The 20,989-nt window shown below is 35.6% G+C and overlaps 3 protein-coding genes across 5 annotated transcripts in view; 2 read left to right on the top strand and 1 right to left on the bottom strand.

Annotated features, from left to right (window-relative positions):
- Window positions 1–570, top strand: part of LOC127872473 (uncharacterized) — a 7,864-nt gene extending 7,294 nt beyond the window's left edge. The window contains exon 4 of the mRNA XM_052415806.1: window positions 1–570. This exon is cut by the window's left edge and continues 2,752 nt beyond it. The gene's annotated coding sequence lies outside the window, so the exon portion shown is untranslated.
- A 1,346-nt stretch (window positions 571–1,916) lies between these two features.
- Window positions 1,917–11,016, top strand: LOC127870882 (egl nine homolog 1-like). 3 transcript variants are annotated; one of them, XM_052413460.1, is made up of 7 exons: window positions 1,917–2,680; window positions 3,853–3,972; window positions 4,930–5,066; window positions 5,500–5,570; window positions 6,459–6,520; window positions 9,141–9,212; window positions 10,043–11,016. In XM_052413460.1, the coding sequence occupies exons 1-7, from the start codon at window positions 1,952–1,954 to the stop codon at window positions 10,151–10,153; spliced, it is 1,302 nt and encodes a 433-aa protein (XP_052269420.1). In that variant the 5' UTR covers window positions 1,917–1,951; the 3' UTR covers window positions 10,154–11,016. The 3 variants fall into 3 exon arrangements, with proteins under 3 accessions (XP_052269420.1, XP_052269421.1, XP_052269422.1); XM_052413461.1 differs by lacking the exon at window positions 3,853–3,972 and having other exon boundaries at window positions 1,918–2,680; XM_052413462.1 differs by lacking the exon at window positions 3,853–3,972 and having other exon boundaries at window positions 1,967–2,129.
- Window positions 11,017–11,996: 980 nt separating this feature from the next.
- Window positions 11,997–20,989, bottom strand: part of LOC127870859 (ryanodine receptor-like) — a 203,133-nt gene continuing 194,140 nt past the window's right edge. The window contains exons 109-116 of the mRNA XM_052413397.1: window positions 19,072–19,187; window positions 18,594–18,654; window positions 17,551–17,697; window positions 17,042–17,173; window positions 16,008–16,164; window positions 15,041–15,105; window positions 14,289–14,389; window positions 11,997–13,500 (exon numbers count right to left, since the gene is read on the bottom strand). Of these exons, the coding sequence (XP_052269357.1) occupies window positions 13,338–13,500; window positions 14,289–14,389; window positions 15,041–15,105; window positions 16,008–16,164; window positions 17,042–17,173; window positions 17,551–17,697; window positions 18,594–18,654; window positions 19,072–19,187 (942 nt within the window). The 3' untranslated portion in view covers window positions 11,997–13,337. The remainder of the gene's footprint in view (window positions 13,501–14,288; window positions 14,390–15,040; window positions 15,106–16,007; window positions 16,165–17,041; window positions 17,174–17,550; window positions 17,698–18,593; window positions 18,655–19,071; window positions 19,188–20,989) is intronic.

Genomic DNA, 20,989 nt, shown 5'->3' with positions numbered 1-20,989 from the left:
ACTGTTTATCCTCATATTTATGATATAGAGATAACTTAGACAAAATAACAACACTATGTCTCTGTTTTCACAAATGGTTGCTGCACTAGCAACCATCATCAGAATTGTGGTTGCCTTGCTAAAGAATAACAATCCTAGAATCATGTACATGTTGTGTTATGTGTATCTAATACTTTATCTATTGTCTTTTAAATTATTGAGCAGCAATTTTGCCAACATGACAGACTTTTAATGCATCTTGTCTAGTTGTGAGCCGGAGTTGAATCTTTTCCTAGGCCTAATTGATCCACAGTCGCCAATTTGTATTCTATGTTTAATTGGATTGAGTTGTTCAAGCTTTGAAAAAGGTAGTTGCCCTACTTTTTAGCCCAACTGTTACCAACTTTTGAAATTGAGTTTCCTGGGCTTATATCTACTGACCCCAGGCTAACAGGCATCCACTAAACCTGTAAGTTATTCATGATGTTAGATCGGACAGTGTATTAAACTCATTCAATTTGCAAGTCTGAAGACATTAAAGGAACATTTTCATGTATTGGTAAGTTGACAAAATTAAACGATTGAATAATTTGAAGAGTTCTGTTGTTGTCGTTATATTTTTTCATACTACGAGGATTACTTATGTAAAGAATAAAATACATCTCTCATTGTATGAGCATGGATGGCCGAGTGGTTTAAACGATATACTTTGATTCCATGGGTCACTGGTTCGAGCCCAATTGAGGGTAGCGGTATTCTTTGTTCTTTAATTATATTTTTCTTTTTAATGGAGCTTTTAAGATGCAATGTTAACATTAATCAATATTGGGCATTTAATTACAAACTGTGAAAACGTCCCTTTTAGATGTTTACTAAAATGACACAGGGTAAAAATTTAGAACTCATTGGTTGTTTATTTGATTTAAAAGTGATTTTGTTTATTTGCCTTGTCAGCGAGGTTACTTGAAGTTATTATCACTTTTATCCTTTTTTTTCAAATCATTAATATAACAGATAATGTAAGCTTCATTTTGAGAAAAAAGGGCTTAATGCATATGCATTCATTTTCATCCCAGTACCAGAAACTCTCTTTAAAAGAAAAAAAACCATAAAGTCAGAAAGTGTCGTCCTTGATTAGCTTGTGCGCATTGCACAGACTAATCAGTGTGCACATGATAATCTAGGGCACCATTTATTTTACATGCATTAAGCCCCGTTTTCCCTGAAAGCAGCCAATATGTACAGATTTCAATGACAAACTGGCCAATGTCGTCGCACAAGCTGTTAAACACTATTGATTACATATACACACTCACTGTCTGCAGTGTACCAGTGGTAAAGTATGAACAGGCAGATGCGGTGGTTATCGTTCTTAGCGTAGTTAAGAGCAGGCCGACTTGCAACACATACCACTAACTTAAGCTGTCCGCAAGCGAACAACGAAAAACTAAATCCATGATTTTCGAAAATGGAAGGCATACGAATAATGATTTTGTATTTAACAATGTTACACTAGAAACTGTCACTTCATTCAAATATCTCGGTGTGCAGTTCTTCAAATAGGCAATTCGTATAGAACACAGAAAATATTGCAAAACATTCAAAGTCAGCGCCCCATAACGTATTTATCGTTTTGAATCAGTAGGGACAAAGCACTTAAGAAAAAATGCAACTTATTTGATAGTCTAGTGCACAATTAAAATATTCAGCGGAAATGGGGTTTAAAAGAAATTAACGATAACGCATTATATATCCACATACGTCTGGAAAATACAACTATCAACGTACAAAAGCGTAAAAATACTAAGAATGCAGTTGTTTTCGACCAAAAAAATTCATCAAAGGCACGGGCGTAGAAAACGCAAAAAAAACTTAAGGAGTAATTGCATTGAAATCGGTGCATAGGTCACTTTTAGTAGTTTTTAGCCTTAAACTGTTCCGAGTTACCTCCCCTGTTGGAAATGTAAACAACATGGCTGACCTTGAATCAGAAGTTAGTTGTACAGTTTGCGGATCGAAAATTGGCATTAAGCGATGTGGTGTTTGCAAGATAACATACTACTGTTCAAGAGAACATCAAATTAAGGGCTGGGGGCAACATAAAGCGATATGCATGGTTCAGATGAATGGACAATCGTCTGCAGCACCTGGTAATAGTTTAAGGATGGCATCACAAAATGAAAGCATTGAAACTGCTCACAACACTGTTAATAGTTCTACTGGATCAGATGCATGTAAATCAAGTCTTCAGCATACACAGACAAATACGCAGACAGCCAAAGATGATGACGCAATTCCCTTTGATGAACGACCTGTTCTTAAGAAGGAATTCTTGAAACTTAAACCCAGAGCAACTGAAAGTTACATTGCTCAAATAGCTGTTCAGAATTTGTTCGCGCAAGGTTTCTGTGTCATTGATGGAATATTTTCTCAAAGTCAGATATCAAATGCCTTGAAGGACATAAATAACTGTCTGAAAGAAAATAAATTTGACTGTGGACGCCTCGAGGGAGGCAGAACAAGTGGTGAGGTTGAGAAACAAGTTGTGAATTCTAACATAAGGTGTGACAAAATCATGTGGCTGGAAGGCTCTGAGTCACACCTGCCTGGTATATCTAGTGTTGTGTTACACATGGACAACATTTTGTCAGAATTCAATCATTTCTTGAATAATAGATATTTCATAAATGGGCGGACCAAGGTAATATTGCAGTAGTTGCATGCCATTATGTAAAATTCTCATGTTGTATTGATACAACTAAATTATTTGTTTAAAGAAACTAGAACATTTTTTCTGATTAAATATAAACTAAATATTTCATTAAAAGATCTATTTAAAAATTTATAAAATGGCCTCATATTGTATGATCAAATTATTCAAGTAAGAACCTGGGCCCAATATCATGAACATTCTCAATTTGTTTGCTCAACTCCGATGCACATTGGGGTTGTTGGTAAGCTCACAGGCACTTGGCATTAGTTGATACCCCCACACTGCTATCCCGCTGGTAAGCTCACAGGCACTTGGCATAAGTTGATACCCCCACACTGCTATCCCGCTGGTAAGCTCACAGGCAGTTGGCATAAGTTGATACCCCCACACTGCTATCCCGCTTCCCCCCCAGCTGCTACCCCTCCCAAAACCCTCAAAATTATCCATTGGTTAAATACATGATAACAAAACAAAAAATGTGCTTAGTTAAAATTTTTTTTACTTATAGAAATATAATTATATAAGTTATTTTTTTATAGTTTATCTAACTTTTTATATATTTGTTATTGTGTAAAACAAATGGGCAATTTTGAGGTTTTTTTTGGAAGGGGTAGCTGCTGGGGCGGAGGGAGGTAGCAATAGGGGGGGGGGGCGTGGGTAGCAACTAATGCAGAGTGCCTGTGGGTCAGCTCACAAAAAATCTCACATCTCGGCTAATATGCCAGATTCGGACCAATTTCCTCTTCAAACTAATTGTTGAGTCTGACTCAAATTTCAAATCTTTATGAACACCAAACTGAGCTTGATAATCAAACAAAAAAATCTCTGCTATAAGAATATGCACATATTTTCCTCCTCAAACTAATTGTTGAACCTGACTCAAATCTCAAAAAAGTCTTTATGAACACTGAATTGAGCATGATGATCAAACTAAAAAATATAGAAAAAGTTGAGCGAGAATGTTGACTGAAGTATGTTCTTTTGATACTTGGCCCTGGTGTATTGTATTCTTCATCTTCAAATGTTTTTTTTAGTTAATAATTTAGTCCTCTTATTATGTTTTTGTTTGTTGGAATGAAACCGTTTTTGTAAGACATACAAAACTCATTTTATTTTGTTTCACTGTTCTAAGTCGAAGAGTTCATTCTTTGATATTTCAGGCTATGATAGCTTGTTACCCAGGCAATGGGGCTTACTATCGTCGGCATGTAGACAATCCGAATGGAGATGGACGTGTTGTCACATGCATTTTGTACCTCAATGAGGGTTGGAATGTACAGGTCCATTTTTATCAGTTTTTAGTTGGATTTTTGCATGAGAGACAAGCTATTTTACTCGCCCAGGCGTCAGCATTACAGCTAGGTTAACATTTTTTGGTGAACCTGTTTCTCGGGAATGGCTTGAGGGACATTCTAACTTACAACGTATATATCCCACATACAAATAACCCCCATAGGCCAAGTTTGGTATCTTTGTCAAATTTATGCGCCATTTTACACTTAGAAATGAACATTTGCTCTGTTTAGCTTGGTTTAAGTTTCCAAGGAATGGCTTTTAGGGCTTTCAGTTAAACTTGAAACATTTATTCCACATACTTAAATGACCCCATACCCCAAGCTTGGCTCTAGTTTGAAATTTGTCAAAATACATGGTCTTTTTACACTTAGAAATTTTCACTTATATTTCATAGGCAGGTTTACTTTTTTTTGGTAAGCTAGTTGTTCAAGATTGGCTTTTGGGATATCATTCATATGGGTTATTTAAGTATGAAGAATAAATGATAAAGGTTTGAATGATATCCCACAACTAGTGGACAAGGACAAGTTTGATAACGCTCATTTGAATTTTTTATCCACCAAAAAACAGGCAAGAAATTCTGACAAGAACAATACAAGTCAAGCGCGCTGTCCTCCAACAGCTGTTGTTATTTTACCCATCATGACAATGTCATGATCCTGGATATGCTTGTCTTTTTTTCTGCTTCATTACTTTATGTTTATCATTCAACTTTTACTCTATAGGCTAATCTAGATCTTTTCATCACACCTGTATTTGCTTAGTGCATGCATTCTTTAAGTTCTTATTATTTTGTTTGCAAAATTCATTATCATGCTTCTATCATGCAATACTTCTTTCTCTCATACATCTTATATTCTGCAACATGATAAACATTGCGCTCAACTAAAACATATATTATAGAATAATAATGGTTATAAGAGACTTGTCTGTTATTACAGGAAGATGGTGGTCTGCTTCGCATTTTCCCTGCCAACACTGACGATTATGTTGATGTTGCACCAGTTGCCAACAGACTGCTGTTTTTCTGGTCAGATAGAAGAAACCCACATGAGGTTCAACCAGCTTTCAAAACAAGGTAAGAAGTATCAAGGTTATACTTTTTTAACAGAATGAACATTTTTCTTATTTTGTGAAGACTTTAAATAACCAGATGATGTTGAGCCTTGTTCTGAGAAAACTGGGCATAATGCATGTGCGTAAAGTGTCGTCCCAGATTAGCCTGTGGAGTTTGCACAGGCTAATCACGGAGGACACTTTCTGCTTTAATTGGATTTATGCTAAAAATAGACTTAATTTAAACGAAAAATGTCATTAAAGCGGAAAGTGTTGTCTCTGATTAGCCTTTGTGGACTGCACAGGCTAATTTGGGATGACACTTTACGCACATGCATTATGCCCAGTTTTGTCAGAACAAGTCTCACTTGTTCATGGTTTTGGTTGATGATTAGCTTATGGGGATTACAATTGTGTTATTCAAGGTTTAGATAAAGAGAATACCATTATTACAGATATGCTGTTACTGTCTGGTACATGGACAAAGCAGAACGGGAAAAGGCAAAGCAATCTCTAGTACAAGAAAGTAAGAACTGTGTCCTTAGGTGTTCATCTTGAATTTTTAATGAATGTCTTCTATATTCAAGAGTGTTAGCATTACTGTATAACAAAAAATAATGGGCCATTTACTGTATTTGGAAAGTTGATCATTAATGGAGTCGTGTTTTGAGAAAACTGGGCATAATGCATGTGCGTAAAGTGTCGTCCCAGATGAGCCTGTGCAATCCGGACAGCCTTATCAAGGACGACACTTTCCGCTTTTATTACATTTTTCTTTTAAATGAAGTCTCTTCTTAGCAAAAATCCAATTTAGGCGGAAAGTGTCGTCCCTGATTAGCCTGTGTGGACTGCACAGGCTAATCTGGGACAACAATTTACGCACATGCATTATGCCCAGTTTTCTCAGAATGCGAGTCAATGTTTGATACTCAAAATCAAACTTTTGAGCCGGGCTTTGTGATATCCAAGCTTTATGCATGTGCATAAAGTGTCGTCCCAGATTAGTCTTTGCAGTTCTCAAGTCTTATCAGGGACAACTCTTTCTGCCTAAACTGCATTCTCATTTGGAAGAGACTTAAAATTGAAAAATTCCATTTGAATGGAAAGTGTCTCTGTCGTCCTCTGTCGTCCATGGCAAACTGCACAGGCTTATCTGGGACAACTCTTTAGCACATGCATTCAGCCAGTTTTTCCCAGAGACCATATAAGTTGACCTGTACGTTTGAATTGCTAAATAAATAAACTTGCTAATATTGTTCACAATTACAATTTAGGGTAAGGTATTTGAGGTATTTCACTAAACAATTAGTTTATTTATATGCCATTGGACGTTCTATAATTTCAAAGTGATCTTATAACTTTCACTTAATAGAAAAAAATGAAATTATTGTTTTGTTTTGTTGCTTTGTTTCAGAAATGGACACTTTTCAAGGCGAGTATGCCTTGAAAGAAAGAGAACATTGCAAGAATGAAAGGGTAAAGCATTCGCATTTTACATTTCTTTAAAAGATTACTACTACAGTTTCAAAAGTCTATATCTTTCAGGTACCAAGCTTTAAATTGAATATGAAATCCACTGTGACCATGATAATATTTTGCATAGAGATACATAACAAAGACATTTTCAATTATAAGGTATTAAACTTGGGACATGATTTTGAAAAATGTAAAAAAAAAGTTAACAAGGGCTGTTTGTAAAACATGCATGCCCCCCCATATGGGCTCTCCGTTGTAGTGACAGCCATTGTGTGAATATGTTTTTTGTCACTGTGACCTTGACCTTTGACCTAGTGAAAATCAATAGGGGTCATCTGCCAGTCATGATCAATGTACCTATAAATTTCATGATCCTAGCCATAAGCGTTCTTGAGTTATCATCCGGAAACCATTTTACTATTTCGGGTCACCATGACCTTGACCTTTGACCTAGTGACCTAAAAAATCAATAGGGGTCATCTGCGAGTCATGATCAATCTACCCATAAAGTTTCATGATCCTAGGAATAAGGGTTCTTCAGTTATCATCCGGAAACCATTTTACTATTTCGGGTCACCATGAAGTTGACCTTTGACCTAGTGACCTCAAAATCGATAGGGGTCATCTGCGAGTCATGATCAATGTACCTATGAAGTTTCATGATCCTAGGCATAAGCGTTCTTGAGTTATCATCCGGAAACCAGTTTACTATTTCGGGTCACCATGACCTTGACCTTTGACCTAATGACCTCAAAATCAATAGGGGTCATCTGCGAGTCATGATCAATGCACCTATGAAGTTTCATGATCGTAGCCATTAGCGTTCTTGAGTTATCATCAGGAAACCTTTTTACTATTTCAGGTCACCGTGACCTTGACCTTTGATATAGTGACCTGAAAATCAATAGGGTCAACTGCGAGTCATGATCAATCTACCTATCAAGTTTCATGATCCTAGGCATAAGCGTTATTGAGTTATCATCCGGAAACCATTTTACTATTTCCGGTCACCGTGACCTTGACCTTTGACCTAGTGACCTGAAAATCAATAGGGGTCATCTGCGAGTCATGATCAATGTACCTATGAAGTTTCATGATCCTTGGCATAAGCGTTCTTGAGTTATCATCCGGAAACCATTTTACTATTTCGGGTCACCGTGACCTTGACCTTTCACCTAGTGACCTGAAAATCAATAGGGGTCATCTGCACGCCATTATCAATCTACCTACGAAGTTTTATGATCCTAGGCATAAGCGTTCTTGAGTTATCATCCGGAAACCATTTTACTATTTCGGGTCACTGTGACCTTGACCCTCGACCTAGTGACCTGAAAATCAATAGGGGTCATCTGCGAGTCATGATCAATTTGCCTATCAAGTTTCATGATCCTAGGCCTAAGCGTTCTTGAGTTATCATCCGGAAACCATTTTACTATTTTGGGTCACTGTGACCTTGACCTTTGACCTAGTGACCTGAAAATCAATAGGGGTCATCTGCAAGTCATGATCAATCTACCTATCAAGTTTCATGATCCTAGGCCTAAGCGTTCTTGAGTTATCATTCCGAAACCACCTGGTGGACGGACCAACAGACCGACCGACATGTGCAAAGCAATATACCCCCTCTTCTTCGAAGGGGGGCATAATTACTGCATGTTGCTTTGCAACTATTATTCGCTTTTCATTTTGTTACGATGAATTCATAAACAAGAGGGCCATGATGGCCCTGAATCGCTCACCTGACTAACCAAATACAATCCCAACCCAGATTTCATCAAGATAAACATTCTGACCAAATTTCATAAAGATTGGATGAAAACTGAAACCTCTATTTGTCTATACAAGGTTTTTCTATTTTTTGACCTATTGACCTAGTTTTTGACCTATTGACCTAGTTTTTGACCCCAGATGACCCAAATACAATCCCAACCCAGATTTCATCAATATAAACATTCTGACCAAATTTCATAAAGATTGGATGAAAACTGTGACCTCTACTGTCTACACAAACAAATTGTTGACGGTTTTTCTATTATTTGACCTAGTGACCTAGTTTTTGACCTCAGATGACCCAAATACAATCCCAACCCAGATTTCATCAAGATAAACATTCTGACCAAATTTCATAAAGATTGGATGAAAACTGCCACCTCTATTGTCTACACAAGGTTTTTCTATTATTTGACCTAGTTTTTGACCTATTGACCTAGTTTTTAACCCCAGATGACCCAAATACAATCCCAACCCAGATTTCATCAAGATAAATATTCTGACCAAATTTCATAAAGATTGGATGAAAACTGTGCCCTCTACTGTCTACACAAACAAATTGTTGACGGACGCACACACGCACACACAACGGACACTGGACATCACACGGTCACATAAGCTCACCATGTCACTTCGTGACAGGTGAGCTAAAAATGATCAAATACAGTTTTGGCTATAACATTTGATAATGTTTTAAAACTCAAAAAGATAATATTCCGTGTGAACATTATTGAACATTATTGGGAAGTTTCATTTTTTCTGAAGGCTAATCCTTTAAAGCCTAAACATTGCCTTACAAGTATGAAGCACGATGTACATGTACACATACATTTTATGCAAACTTCTTCAGGACAGCATGTGCCAAACAATTGAGGCAACGGCCACTGACGCAGTGTCATCTCTGACAGACGAAGAATTACAGGTATGCATAACTCACAGTTTAAAGGTTCAATTTTAGTTTTCTGTTGTTCAAAACAATGTTCGAATAATAGTGTTAATATTTCAAGGGTTAAAAAACACCATGCATGTGCAAAGGCATGAGTTTGGAGAACCTTCAACGTGGCTTGGATTGTTTTTTATGATATGAAACTGAGCATGAGCGATTTTTATCATCAAATTAAAAAATTAAAAGTCCCTTTTTCAACTTTAAATTTCTATAACAATATTATTGTTTCTATAGACTTATAAGCAAAAATATAGAACTCTTAAACTATCGCTACAATTTCTAGGTGTTTTATATTTGTTATGTTAAATTATTTCAATAGGACATGACTATGCAATCAGAACTGGCCGCACCAAGGGGGGCAAATACATTTTACTAACATACCAAAATAGCTCAACTATTCTTTTGTTTAATATTTGGTGTGTAAAATTGTGTTATGATTCTTTACAAACTTTGTTCAAATAATGCTTATGGGGCTAAAAACTATCAGTTTTTTAAATTTTGAAAAAAAGACATATATCATAGTATTAAAATGTGTTATACTGAAAGAAATTATCAAAACGCACAGATCGGTGAAATAAATTATTTAGCACAATATGTTTATGTCCCGATTTGCAAAACTTGAATTGCAGGGGCTGTCCTGTCATTTTTTATGCCCCACCTGTTCAAAATATGTAGCCTTTCCATAGTTAGTGGGTTAGATCTTCCTTATTAAATGAAACTGTTGGAAATTATTTTTGTGAAAAACATATGACAAAAGGTTGCAAGGGCCTCATTAATGCTTGTATATTATTGCGGGTGCTTTTCAGGCCCTGTCCACCCTTATCAAAGGCCAGAATGATCCTGATGCCATCCTTGCCTCGCTAGGAATCTCTCCCAACATCACGCAGAAGTTGCTGCAGAGACTGAAACTACTGTGATGTTTCAAGGACTTAACTTGGAACGGAAATGACGCATCAAAAATGACTGTAGTGAAGCTAGAATTATGTCAAACTTGCCAAAGGGAAGACCTGGAACTAGTATCACAAATATAATTTTATCAATATTCAGATTCAACTTTGAGTTTTTCTCAATGTTTAAGATGAGTTGGACCATCATACTAAATTGATGTTCACAGATGTTTTTATGAGTTTTGCATCAAAAATCTCAACCCCGAGTTTGAGGATGAATATTTGAATATTCTTATAGCTGAGATTTGAGATTGTTCATGAGCTGAATTACAATCTAAATACTAAGATCTCACCCCTAAGTTGAGCTTAAAAATGAGAATGTTTATGGCACTGAGTGAGCCTTTGCTTTGATCCACAATTTTGGAATGATTTTTATTTTTTACCAAGTACTAGGCCTATATTCACCAAACAATTCTTAGACTTAAATATTAAAAAAAAGAATATTCTCTAAATTGGAATACTAGTATTCAATAATTGCATTAATGTTAAGTCAAACTTATTATAAACCACCTCTATCTACATCATTCTTCATGTAGAACTATTTGTTTAACAAATGAAAGTGAAATAATAAATTAAGAACAATTTACATGTCATAAATTTAATTTTTTGGTGAAACTTAGTTTTAAGTAAATTCACCGGAAACAATATTGCAACAGTTCATGAAAAGTTCATCACATAATTGCATGAACACTTCAAGTGTTCATATTTGACATTTCGGATTCAGAGTTATAAAAATGGTCTATTGTTGTACATGCTGTTATTGAATGTTTTTGAATCAATGCAAAAAATGTGTTTTTGTGATAATTTTTACTGAAAAAAATCCTGAAACTGTTCACAGGTTTGTTTTTGACATCAAATATCAGGCAAATGTTTGTGTTGTTTTGTATGCCTCCAGTAATTACAAAGGAAGGAAGCATGATATAGTAATTGGCTTGTCTTTCCATTCCTTTGTCCGTACAAAGTGAACTTAAAACAACATGTTTTGTTAATTAACAGTAATGCTTCCTTTAAAACATTGATACTTGCATGGCCGTTTTCTATCAATACACCCTGTTTTAGGCCACAATATATTAATCTGCTATGTGATGGAAAGTGGCCCTAAAACATTGGATCGAGCAAACTCAATATAAATTTTAACAAGAGGTTTGCGGTCAGAGACATATCCCCCCTAAACTGCAGGGCTTTGAACTAGTGACCTCAATTTCAATGGGGGTCATCTACTGTCCAAGGCCAATGCTGATGTGAAGTATCAAGCTAATCAGTTAATTCATTTACCAGTTATTTATTGTAAACTACGCTTACACTTATTGTGAGTGACCTTGACCTTTGACTTAGTGACCCCATTTTCAATAGGGGTCATCTACTATGCAAGGCAAATGCATATGGGGAGTATCATGTCAATCAATGAAACAGTTTAAGAGTAATTGATCGGAAACGATTTCACACTTAGTGTGACAGTGACATTGACCTAGAGACCCAATGCACATGGGAAGTATCAAGCCAATCGGTCCCTCCATTTACAATTGACCTTTGACCGCAATTTTAATAGGGGTTATCTACTGGCAAAGGCCAATACAAATGGGAAGTATCAAGGCAATTGATCAATCCTTAGATCAATCTAAATGATTGCATGAATTGAAATGACAAGGAACATGGTAGCCTCATAGATGATGGAACATAACGTGTTGAATTTTGTTTCTACCAAATCCCTAAGTCTTTTCTTAAGGGAAACATAATTCCGTAAATGTATGTGCAGAGATTTGATCTTTTCATAATGTGTTAACGATAAATCAAGGTAAACAACAAACACTGGTTTAGATATTTTCTTTTACTAAACTTCAACAATCCACAATGAATTGGAAATTTTATCTCCGCAAGCTCAATGGCAACATTCACTGTTTGTTTACACTGTAGGTACAACCTTTTAATAGCAAACAGAATGCTGTTGTGTAAACTTCAGAACTTGTCCCTGGTACTAGAAAATACACGTGCAGTCCTATTTACACTTGCAAAACTACCAACAAACACATGAAAATGGTGCATGGGTGAATAAATAAGAAACCTGGTTAAAATATTGCACTCAATTGGGTAAAATTTGGTTAAATCACAGAAATAGAAGGTAGGAAAATGTTTACAAACATGTATACACATTGAATTAATACAAGGGTTTTGACCATTAATAGCATAAATATGCTAATACATCATAAATATCAACTTTAAAAAAAAGCAAAACTTATATAACATAAATAGTAAAGAAAGGTTCACAACTTTTTTCAACAAATTAAAACAAACTACAACTACTGCTTCACACACAAATGACACATGATGGAATATTCATAGCACTTATATTCCTCCTAATTATGTTGAATATTAAACTGTAATTGCATGAGAAAAATGGTACCAACAACTAATAGTCTTCAAATCCAAACTATGTATTTTTATAAATACATCTATCTCTGATTGTCCTGGAATATGCCAATTATAGTCATGTATGTCAATAAAATTCTTTAAAACAAAATTTAGAAGTTAAAATATTCTCATCACATTCACATTATTCTGCGTTATCCAATTATCACTTGATTGTCTCCCAAACAATTCACTTAATCATAAGTAAGTTCCTCTATTGATTATTCTTGGTAAACCCTAACGTTCTTATTATCCAACCTGTTCTCATCATTATTACACTTTGTCCAGTTTTCTGATCAAGAAATCTCTTTAATTCGTAACAAACCTTAACACTAGTTTTTAAATTATAATAATTATGTTCTCAATGAATACAGTTCAGGTTTAATCAAAGCCTCATTCTGGAACACTGGGCTTAATGCATGTGCACAGTGTTGTCCCAGATAAGCCTGTGCAGCCTGCATAGGCTAATCAAAATCAATACTCCCCCCCTGGACTGGATTTTCAATCAGAAGAAACTTCATTTAAAAAAAAAATAGGTAAAAGCGGAGATGGTTGTCCCTTATGTGGACTGCAGAGGCTTATCAGGGACAACACTATGCACACACACGACCCTCAGATTCTCTTAACACTAAATAATCCCTTTATATTATTGTAGATAAACCATAACACTAGTTTCATACTAATAATAATGAAATTCAGTTCAGGTTAAATCATTGCATTATCTTTAAAAAAAATCTATCCGCCCAGTCTAGCTCTTCTGCGCCCCTCCTATCTCATCCTCGTACTGTTTCCTGAAGCAGTCTCCCACTGGGAAGAAGTCCCAGCACCTCTGCTGGTACAGCGCCCACACGTACGTCTCCTGGCCTGTGTACTCAGTGTCCGGCTTATTGATCAGGTGCATCAAGAAAAACCTGAACAGGAAAAAAAATGATTATTATGTACTGTGCTATATCTACTAAGATCATAAAAGAGTCATTTATTTCCATTAAATAAAACCTGCCATGAAAAAAAGATTATGATGTACTGTGCTATATCTACTTAGCCAACCAAAAAGTCATTTATTTCCAATAACATCACTCTTAATAAAAGATATATAGGTTGCCTAATTTTTTTTCCATTTACTCGTTATAATTCCCAATTTAACAAGACTTGCCAAGCAATAAAAGTCCTCTACCGGTGAAACTCCAACATTTTCAGCAACATTTCTAGTCTATTTGTTGCCATAGCAACCAGAATTCTTGATGTAGGAACATAATGAAACGGCGTGCATAATCTCCATATTGCCATTTATGTAAGTTTCAAGTTTCATGAAAAACTATGAAGAACTTATAAAGTTATCGCAGGATACACCATTTTTAGCAATATTTCTAGTCTATTTGTTGCCATAGCAACCAGAATTCTTGACGTAGGAACAAAATGAAATGACGTGCATAATCTCCATATTGCCATCTGTCCATGTTTTCAAGTTTTATAAAAAAATATGAAGAACTTTGAAGTTATCGCAGGATCCAGAAAAGTGTGACAGACAGACCCACAGACGCACAGAGCGCAAACCATAAGTCCCCTCAGGTTACACTGGTAGGGGACTAATAATCATCATGACAGACTATTTGATTATTCTTTTCACTAGTAAGTTGAGTTTGCATGCTTTCCGTTTTAAGGTCACCCTATTGAATGAACTTACTAAGCGAGTACTTACATGTAGTTAGCAAAGTTGTGTTCATTGGCCACATGGGTCTCAAAGCCGTGTGGTATTTTATCAAAGTACTCCTTGCCTATGCCACATATGAAGCACTTGGACTGTAGGTATAAAACAAACATGTTATGTACTGAATCCTGCATGTGTTCTCAACAATCTAATTAATATACATAATAGGGTGAAAGGTAACAGACAACTTTACCAAATGCCAATTTGTTGCTGTGAACATCTTAACATGATGGTATCAGTGAATTAAACTATATTATGAGTGAAGAATATTAAAAAGCATAGACTGTGAACAAGACGCTGTGTCAAAGTATTCAAGTATCATTGAATGATGAATTCAACTATACATTTCTGGTCAAGAGCACGAACAGACAAATACATTGTAATTTTTTTAGTAATTACTAGATATGGCAATCTTTCAAACCTCATGGGTTAATAACTGAAGACCCAGACAATCGCACATATTACCAAAATCTGACAACACCATAATTAATTTTTAGTATAAATCTCATGCTTATACATTTTTGTTAGCCTAAGACATAAGCAAAGTTGTAAACATCATTTGTAAATAACACGTTGAGTCAGACTATACCAACTTTGGTAGCACCAATACTTATTAAAAAGTATATATTTCAATTTTCATGCATCAAGATTTTTTCTTGTTTATAGGATTTAACAATCACCATATCAGCTGCACTAAACGGCTTTGTTTTCTACACCAGCGTAGTAAGTGGTAATGTTTTTACCTCCATGTCTTCTTTGACCTGTTCCAGCTGGTCTCTCAGTTCTCCGAAGGCGTCAATGATCAAACCTGCAACAGTATGCATATATACACTGTGTAGAATGGAAACGATCGACACTGTATTGTATGACACATACTGAATCTGTATGAATTTCTTATGGTGAAATAAATGTATACATGTATATCATAAGGTAAACACTGAAACCGCATTTAAATGTGAATATGTATGTACTTAGTATATTGTTAGGTGAACATTTGAGTGCTAAAAAAACACTTTTGAAAGAGTCAAACAATCTGCTAATAAAAAAACAGACAGAGGCGAAATTGACACTCTTTAAGAAACACTGAGCACTCTGTTCACTAATGGAAGTCCTAAACAGTCCAAAAATATAAATAAGGGTAAATCCGCGTCAAAAATGATGGCTTGAAATTGTTTTTTAAAACAAAGAGGACGGTGTCCTTAAAACTTTTTACGCCTCACAATGCATAGAGTTTGTTAACTTTAGACAACAATTAAATAATTATAACAAGAAACATGCATTTCAAACCTTTGAAATGTATTCCAACATTTCAATTTATTAACAATAAACATAAAGTTAATAGAAATGCCATTACATTTGTAGAAATAACTTAATCTTAGCAATGGTGTTAACATAACTGTTTTTTTCCCTTTCCCACTCAGAGGCAAAACCCTGCTTTACTCAGAGGCAAAGTAAAAATGGCTTTATGCAACCAGCATATAACCATTACTGCCTGAGAGTCACTCATAGGCTGTTAAGGTATTACGCTGCTTGCTGCTCATCAGTATCTTAGGTTGGAAATGAAGTGTTTTAAACTTGAAACAAATAAAAAAAGATCTTTAATTTAATTTGATTTTCTAAGGGACTACAAACAAGTCAAACTGTGTATCCGAGTGGTGAAGGTTAATCATTTAATTCCAGTTGATTCTGGTGAAAGATCTACTGACATACCCTGAATGATGGCCAGGAGGATGACGATGACAAAGAAGAAGAATGTGATGTCAAAGAGGATCCTCCAGATCTCGTAGGCGTCCCCGTCAGCCGGCTCTATCTCATCTCCAATACCACCTCCGGCACGCACACCCGTGTGCAGGTGATACACAAAACACTGTATATAGGAAGTAGGTAATTATTGCATACGAGACTTGCTCAGGGAAAATGGGCTTAATGCATGCGTGTAAAGTATCGTTCCACTTTAAAATTACACTGAAATATTGTTTAGAAGAGACTTCTTTGAAACGAGACATTTTATAAAAGCAGAAAGTGTGATCCCTGATAAGCCCGTTCAAACTGCACAGGCTAATATGGAGTGACACTTGACACATATAAAGTAAGCCACACTGCACAGGCTAATATGGAGTGACACTTGACACATATAAAGTAAGCCACACTGCACAGGCTAATATGGAGTGACACTTGACACATATACAGTAAGCCACACTGCACATGCTAATATGGAGTGACACTTGACACATATAAAGTAAGCCACACTGCACAGGCTAATATGGAGTGACACTTGACACATATAAAGTAAGCCACACTGCACAGGCTAATATGGAGTGACACTTGACACATATACAGTAAGCCACACTATTTTCATAGAGCTGGCTCATATATAGTTAAGTAACACACTGATAATCTATTCAATATTTTATTTCAACATACTCAGCAAACTAAAGCCGAGCGTAAAATAGCATACAAAGTTCATAATTGTTGCAAACGTTTCAAAATTTAAAACCGGACCTTCAAAAAAACCTAACGTACACAATTTCTAGAAATGATTAATTCTGTATTTCAACTACATGTATATGTATTCTAAGTACCGCTTTTTTGCTTTAGGTGAACAGTATTTTTGTATGTTTCTTATGTATAAAAACTATATATGACTTCCAAATATGGATATGCATTTTATAAATACATTTGAACCCAATATCACATAATAAAACACGTCTTAATCACATGATATACATGTAGTTGGAACATACAGTGAGCATGTCGTGGCATTTATAGTCTACGGAGCCATCCTCATCCTTCACGTAGAACTTCCTGAAGAAGTTGAATGCTATCACCGTGTAGATGTACACTATAATACTCAGCAGCATCACAGTCAGTATCAGCTACAATGAGAAAACACGTAGGCTGGTCAGAATATATAGTAGGCAATATGTATCTGTTTGGAAATACTGTAAGATTGTATCACTACAAAAAAATTAACATTGGAAAGGTTGTTGTTGTTGTTTTGTAATTTGTGAACAATTCAATGAGTGAAAATTTGCTGTATATTGTTTTTTTTATGTCATTGACTATTTTTTATTTTCTGTAGTGTAATAAAATAACTGACAGGCCTGCTGTTCATTTAGTGATTATGGTCTGAGGGACCTATTTTTAATTATGTATCACAGACTGCAGATGCTGACCTGTTTTCCATGGTATTGTCACAGACTCCACAAACTCACCTGTTGTCCACATTATGTCTAGGCCTGCACTTACTCACCTGTTTTCCATTGTGTGTCACAGACTGGAGGATAGTCCGCAGTGTGTTAAAGCTGACAGCCACATCCAGCAAGTGGGCCGCAAAGAAGAAATGGTTGAGATTTCCCAGGCAGGACCAGGTGAAGTACCAGGCAATGTACAGGAAAGACTGCAGCATACAGCCGTTAAGACAATTAAATATTTGACAGAAACACGTGAATGCTCCAAATAACATACAAGTGTTCATGTATGACAAGGTATAGTGCCCATGCCCAAGGCTGATTTATAGGGCACATATTTCAGAAATAAATGGATCACTGAGCAAGAAAATTATGTCTTGCACATCTACATGGCATGGTTATGACACATTTCTGGTTTAAATTCCATTGCTTGACACATGTAAAAGTTTAATACTCAAATGGCTACATTCAATTGCACATAAGTCTGGTATATATGGATCAAGCACATGAAAATTGTATCTTCCACATCTACATTTAATTCAAATGACATATTTCAGTTTCATTTAATTAGCAAATTAAATGTTGAACTTTTCTATACAAATGTGTAACATATTATGCATACACATGGCCATGTTCAGTGGCACATAACTAAATAATGTTTGGATCACTGCTTGTGAAAATGTTGTCTTGCAAATCTGCTATTGGTGGTAAATATTTCTAGCTAATATTCAATTTATTGACAAATGTAGAAGTAGTTGCACCACAAACTTACATATGCATTTAATAATTATGACACATTTCAAGTTTTGATTCAATAGCTTGAGAAATGTGGAAGTAGTTTGCTACACAAATTGTTATGCATACAAAATTGCTAGTTCAAGGGAACAGTACTCCGGAACATGTGGTTACATGTACTTTTATGTGAAAATTGCTCTACACTTAGTGGTTATGACATACCCTATATCAAATTTCAATTCAAACACTTGCGAAATGTGGAAGCAGATTGCCCTACAAACTTCCAACATTTTATTTTGATATACATATTAACCAACCGACGTTCATTGTGAGGGGCATAACTATATTCCTGATATATTTTAGTACTTACATTATCAGTGAAAATAACACCCCATTTCCATATCTGATATTGCCAGTCCACACTGTAGAGGCTGAAATGCAAATAGAGTATCAATGAAATAAAGGTATACATGTTTATGTGATAACGTTACAAAAACACTTTCCAGAGTCATTTAATGACCCTGCAATATTTTACCATGTAAACCCTCATATGGAATTCAATGAATACCTAAGTATCCACAATGGTGTACTCAAAATATATAAATCATATAGATGTTAGGGTGTACTCAAAATGTACTGAATATATTTTTATACTGAGCATACATTTTTAAGCAGAAAAAAACTAGAACAAACACAATTTCATACTTAAGACACATTTTATAACACAAAACCTTTTACAAAGAGTTCAAGTTCGTGTAAATTACAAATTGTGGCTCCCTGTGATCTCGTTTTTCTCCATTCAACCCCAATATATAACCTAGCACCAATCAGTAACCATGGGAACTCACAACTTAAACAGCCCCGTTTTCTCCTCCTTGTCTATGGTGATGGCATCACTCTTCTCCATGCCCAGCAGGTTACTGATGGCCTCATACTCGTACTGCTCTGCATAACGGTTACGCACCTTAAATCACAGACAGTTCAGTAACATTTTTTTCCCCTACAGTAGTCTCCAAGTCCATGTATGAGCCTTCAAACAGCAGGTATATTGACTCCCAAACAGCTGCATTCATAAAATGAATTCAAATTGGTAACGTTTTAACAACACAAAATTAAGCCTCACTCTGGGAAAATGGGGCTTAATGCATGTGTGTAAAGTGACTTGCCAAAGTTGCCAGCGCAGTTTGCAGGCCTGTAGCCAGAGTTTTGAAAAAGGGGGTGCGAATTTTCCCTTAAACGATTGTTATTTAGCAACGAAGTGGCGAAGCGGTAGGTGGGGGACTGGTTGTCCCCTTCCTGCAATCGGGGGTTTGGAGGTCCTCCCTCTAGAAAATTTTGAAAATGACAAGTAAAATCCTGCATTTTGGTGGCTTTTTATCTGAATTCAGAGACTGAAGTTATAGAGCATTTTTATATGAAAATTCACATTCATTGACTATACTAAGTGACTGATCGACATGAATATGATATAAAATACATGTATTCCCCACTGCCGTCTTTCAATAACCACCTTTTTTGATCAGTCACGGAAATACATTATTTTATACCCGAAGCTAGTATGCGCGCACACACTTTGTTTACATATGCAACAACACATTGATATGATATAAAATCAACAATAAGAACGGTAAAAAATATAAGTATTTATTGGAATCTTGATAACATCGGTGTATTTACCATTCCAAAATTCTACCATTCCTAAATCAACCAAATTAAAAAGAAAAAAATCGACTTTTTTTCAAAACAACTGTTTGTCTTCTACTATGGATAGTACCCAAGGCCTAGCATTGCTCTTAACGTGCTAATAGTGTTTTGTACAACAAACACTGATTAACAAAACTGGGTCTTCTCTAATCTGCATCAATACTAAACAGAAATAAAAATGTTGTAACTGGTTACTTGTATTTTTTTAAATTATACAAGTTGTGTTAGCAAACTACAAAAAAGCTAGATTGCTTTGTAGAAATGATTTGTTTTCTTGCCATACAAGAACAAAAAATTATCCTGTCTTGAGCATAGCTGATATTTTTTGTCTGAAAACCCTTAAGGTGATACGAAAATGGTTGTACAAGGATATAACAAAAAGATAATGCAGTCTGTCGAAAATGCTGTGTAAAATCGTTAAATGTTATAAATCGTGGTATAATGCAAAATTATTAACCAGTGACTCATTAGTCTTCAGCAATAGTCGACGTATGTCTTTTGATTTCCGTCATTTTCGGAAGCTGGCATAACATTCCGTTAATAATAATCTAAAATGTTCTCTCTTTCCTGTCGGTAGCATATTGAATTCAACATTATTGTAACGCTTAAATACGAAGACTCACAGGATTCCAGGAAAAGATAAATAATAATTTTTGCGTCGAATAAAGTTGGGTGCATCTTATAGCGAACGCACCCCCCCCCTGGCTACGGGTATGGTTTGTACTGGCTTATCAGGGACGACACTTTCCACTTTTTTTGTTAAAAGGAAATCTCTTCTTAGCAAAATCCAGTACAGGCAGCAAATGCAATCCCTGATTTGCATGTATGGACTGCACAGGCTAATCTGGGGACACACTTTACACTCGTGCATTCAAGTACAATTTTCCCAGTGCGAGGCCTTATTTCATAGAACAAAATATTTCACAAGAAAAATTCATTATACGGGAACTTGAATCCAAACTAAATATAATATCTAATCTTTAGTCTTGAAGAGACATATCTGTAGACACTTAAACATTCAACAATCAATGTTTTGTCATGTCAACTTTAGTCTAAATGATA

The sequence above is a fragment of the Dreissena polymorpha genome, chromosome 3, assembly GCF_020536995.1.
Source record: "Dreissena polymorpha isolate Duluth1 chromosome 3, UMN_Dpol_1.0, whole genome shotgun sequence".
NCBI lineage: Eukaryota > Metazoa > Mollusca > Bivalvia > Myida > Dreissenidae > Dreissena > Dreissena polymorpha.
This window is presented reverse-complemented; position numbering and strand designations above follow the sequence as displayed.

Coding starts and splice junctions, on each gene's coding strand:
- LOC127870882 (XM_052413460.1), top strand. CDS start 1,952: ATGGCTGACCTTGAATCAGAAGTTAGTTGTACAGTTTGCGGATCGAAA. Junction 2,681..3,852: donor TCATAAATGGGCGGACCAAG/GTAATATTGCAG, acceptor TTGATATTTCAG/GCTATGATAGCTTGTTACCC. Junction 6,521..9,140: donor AACATTGCAAGAATGAAAGG/GTAAAGCATTCG, acceptor AAACTTCTTCAG/GACAGCATGTGCCAAACAAT.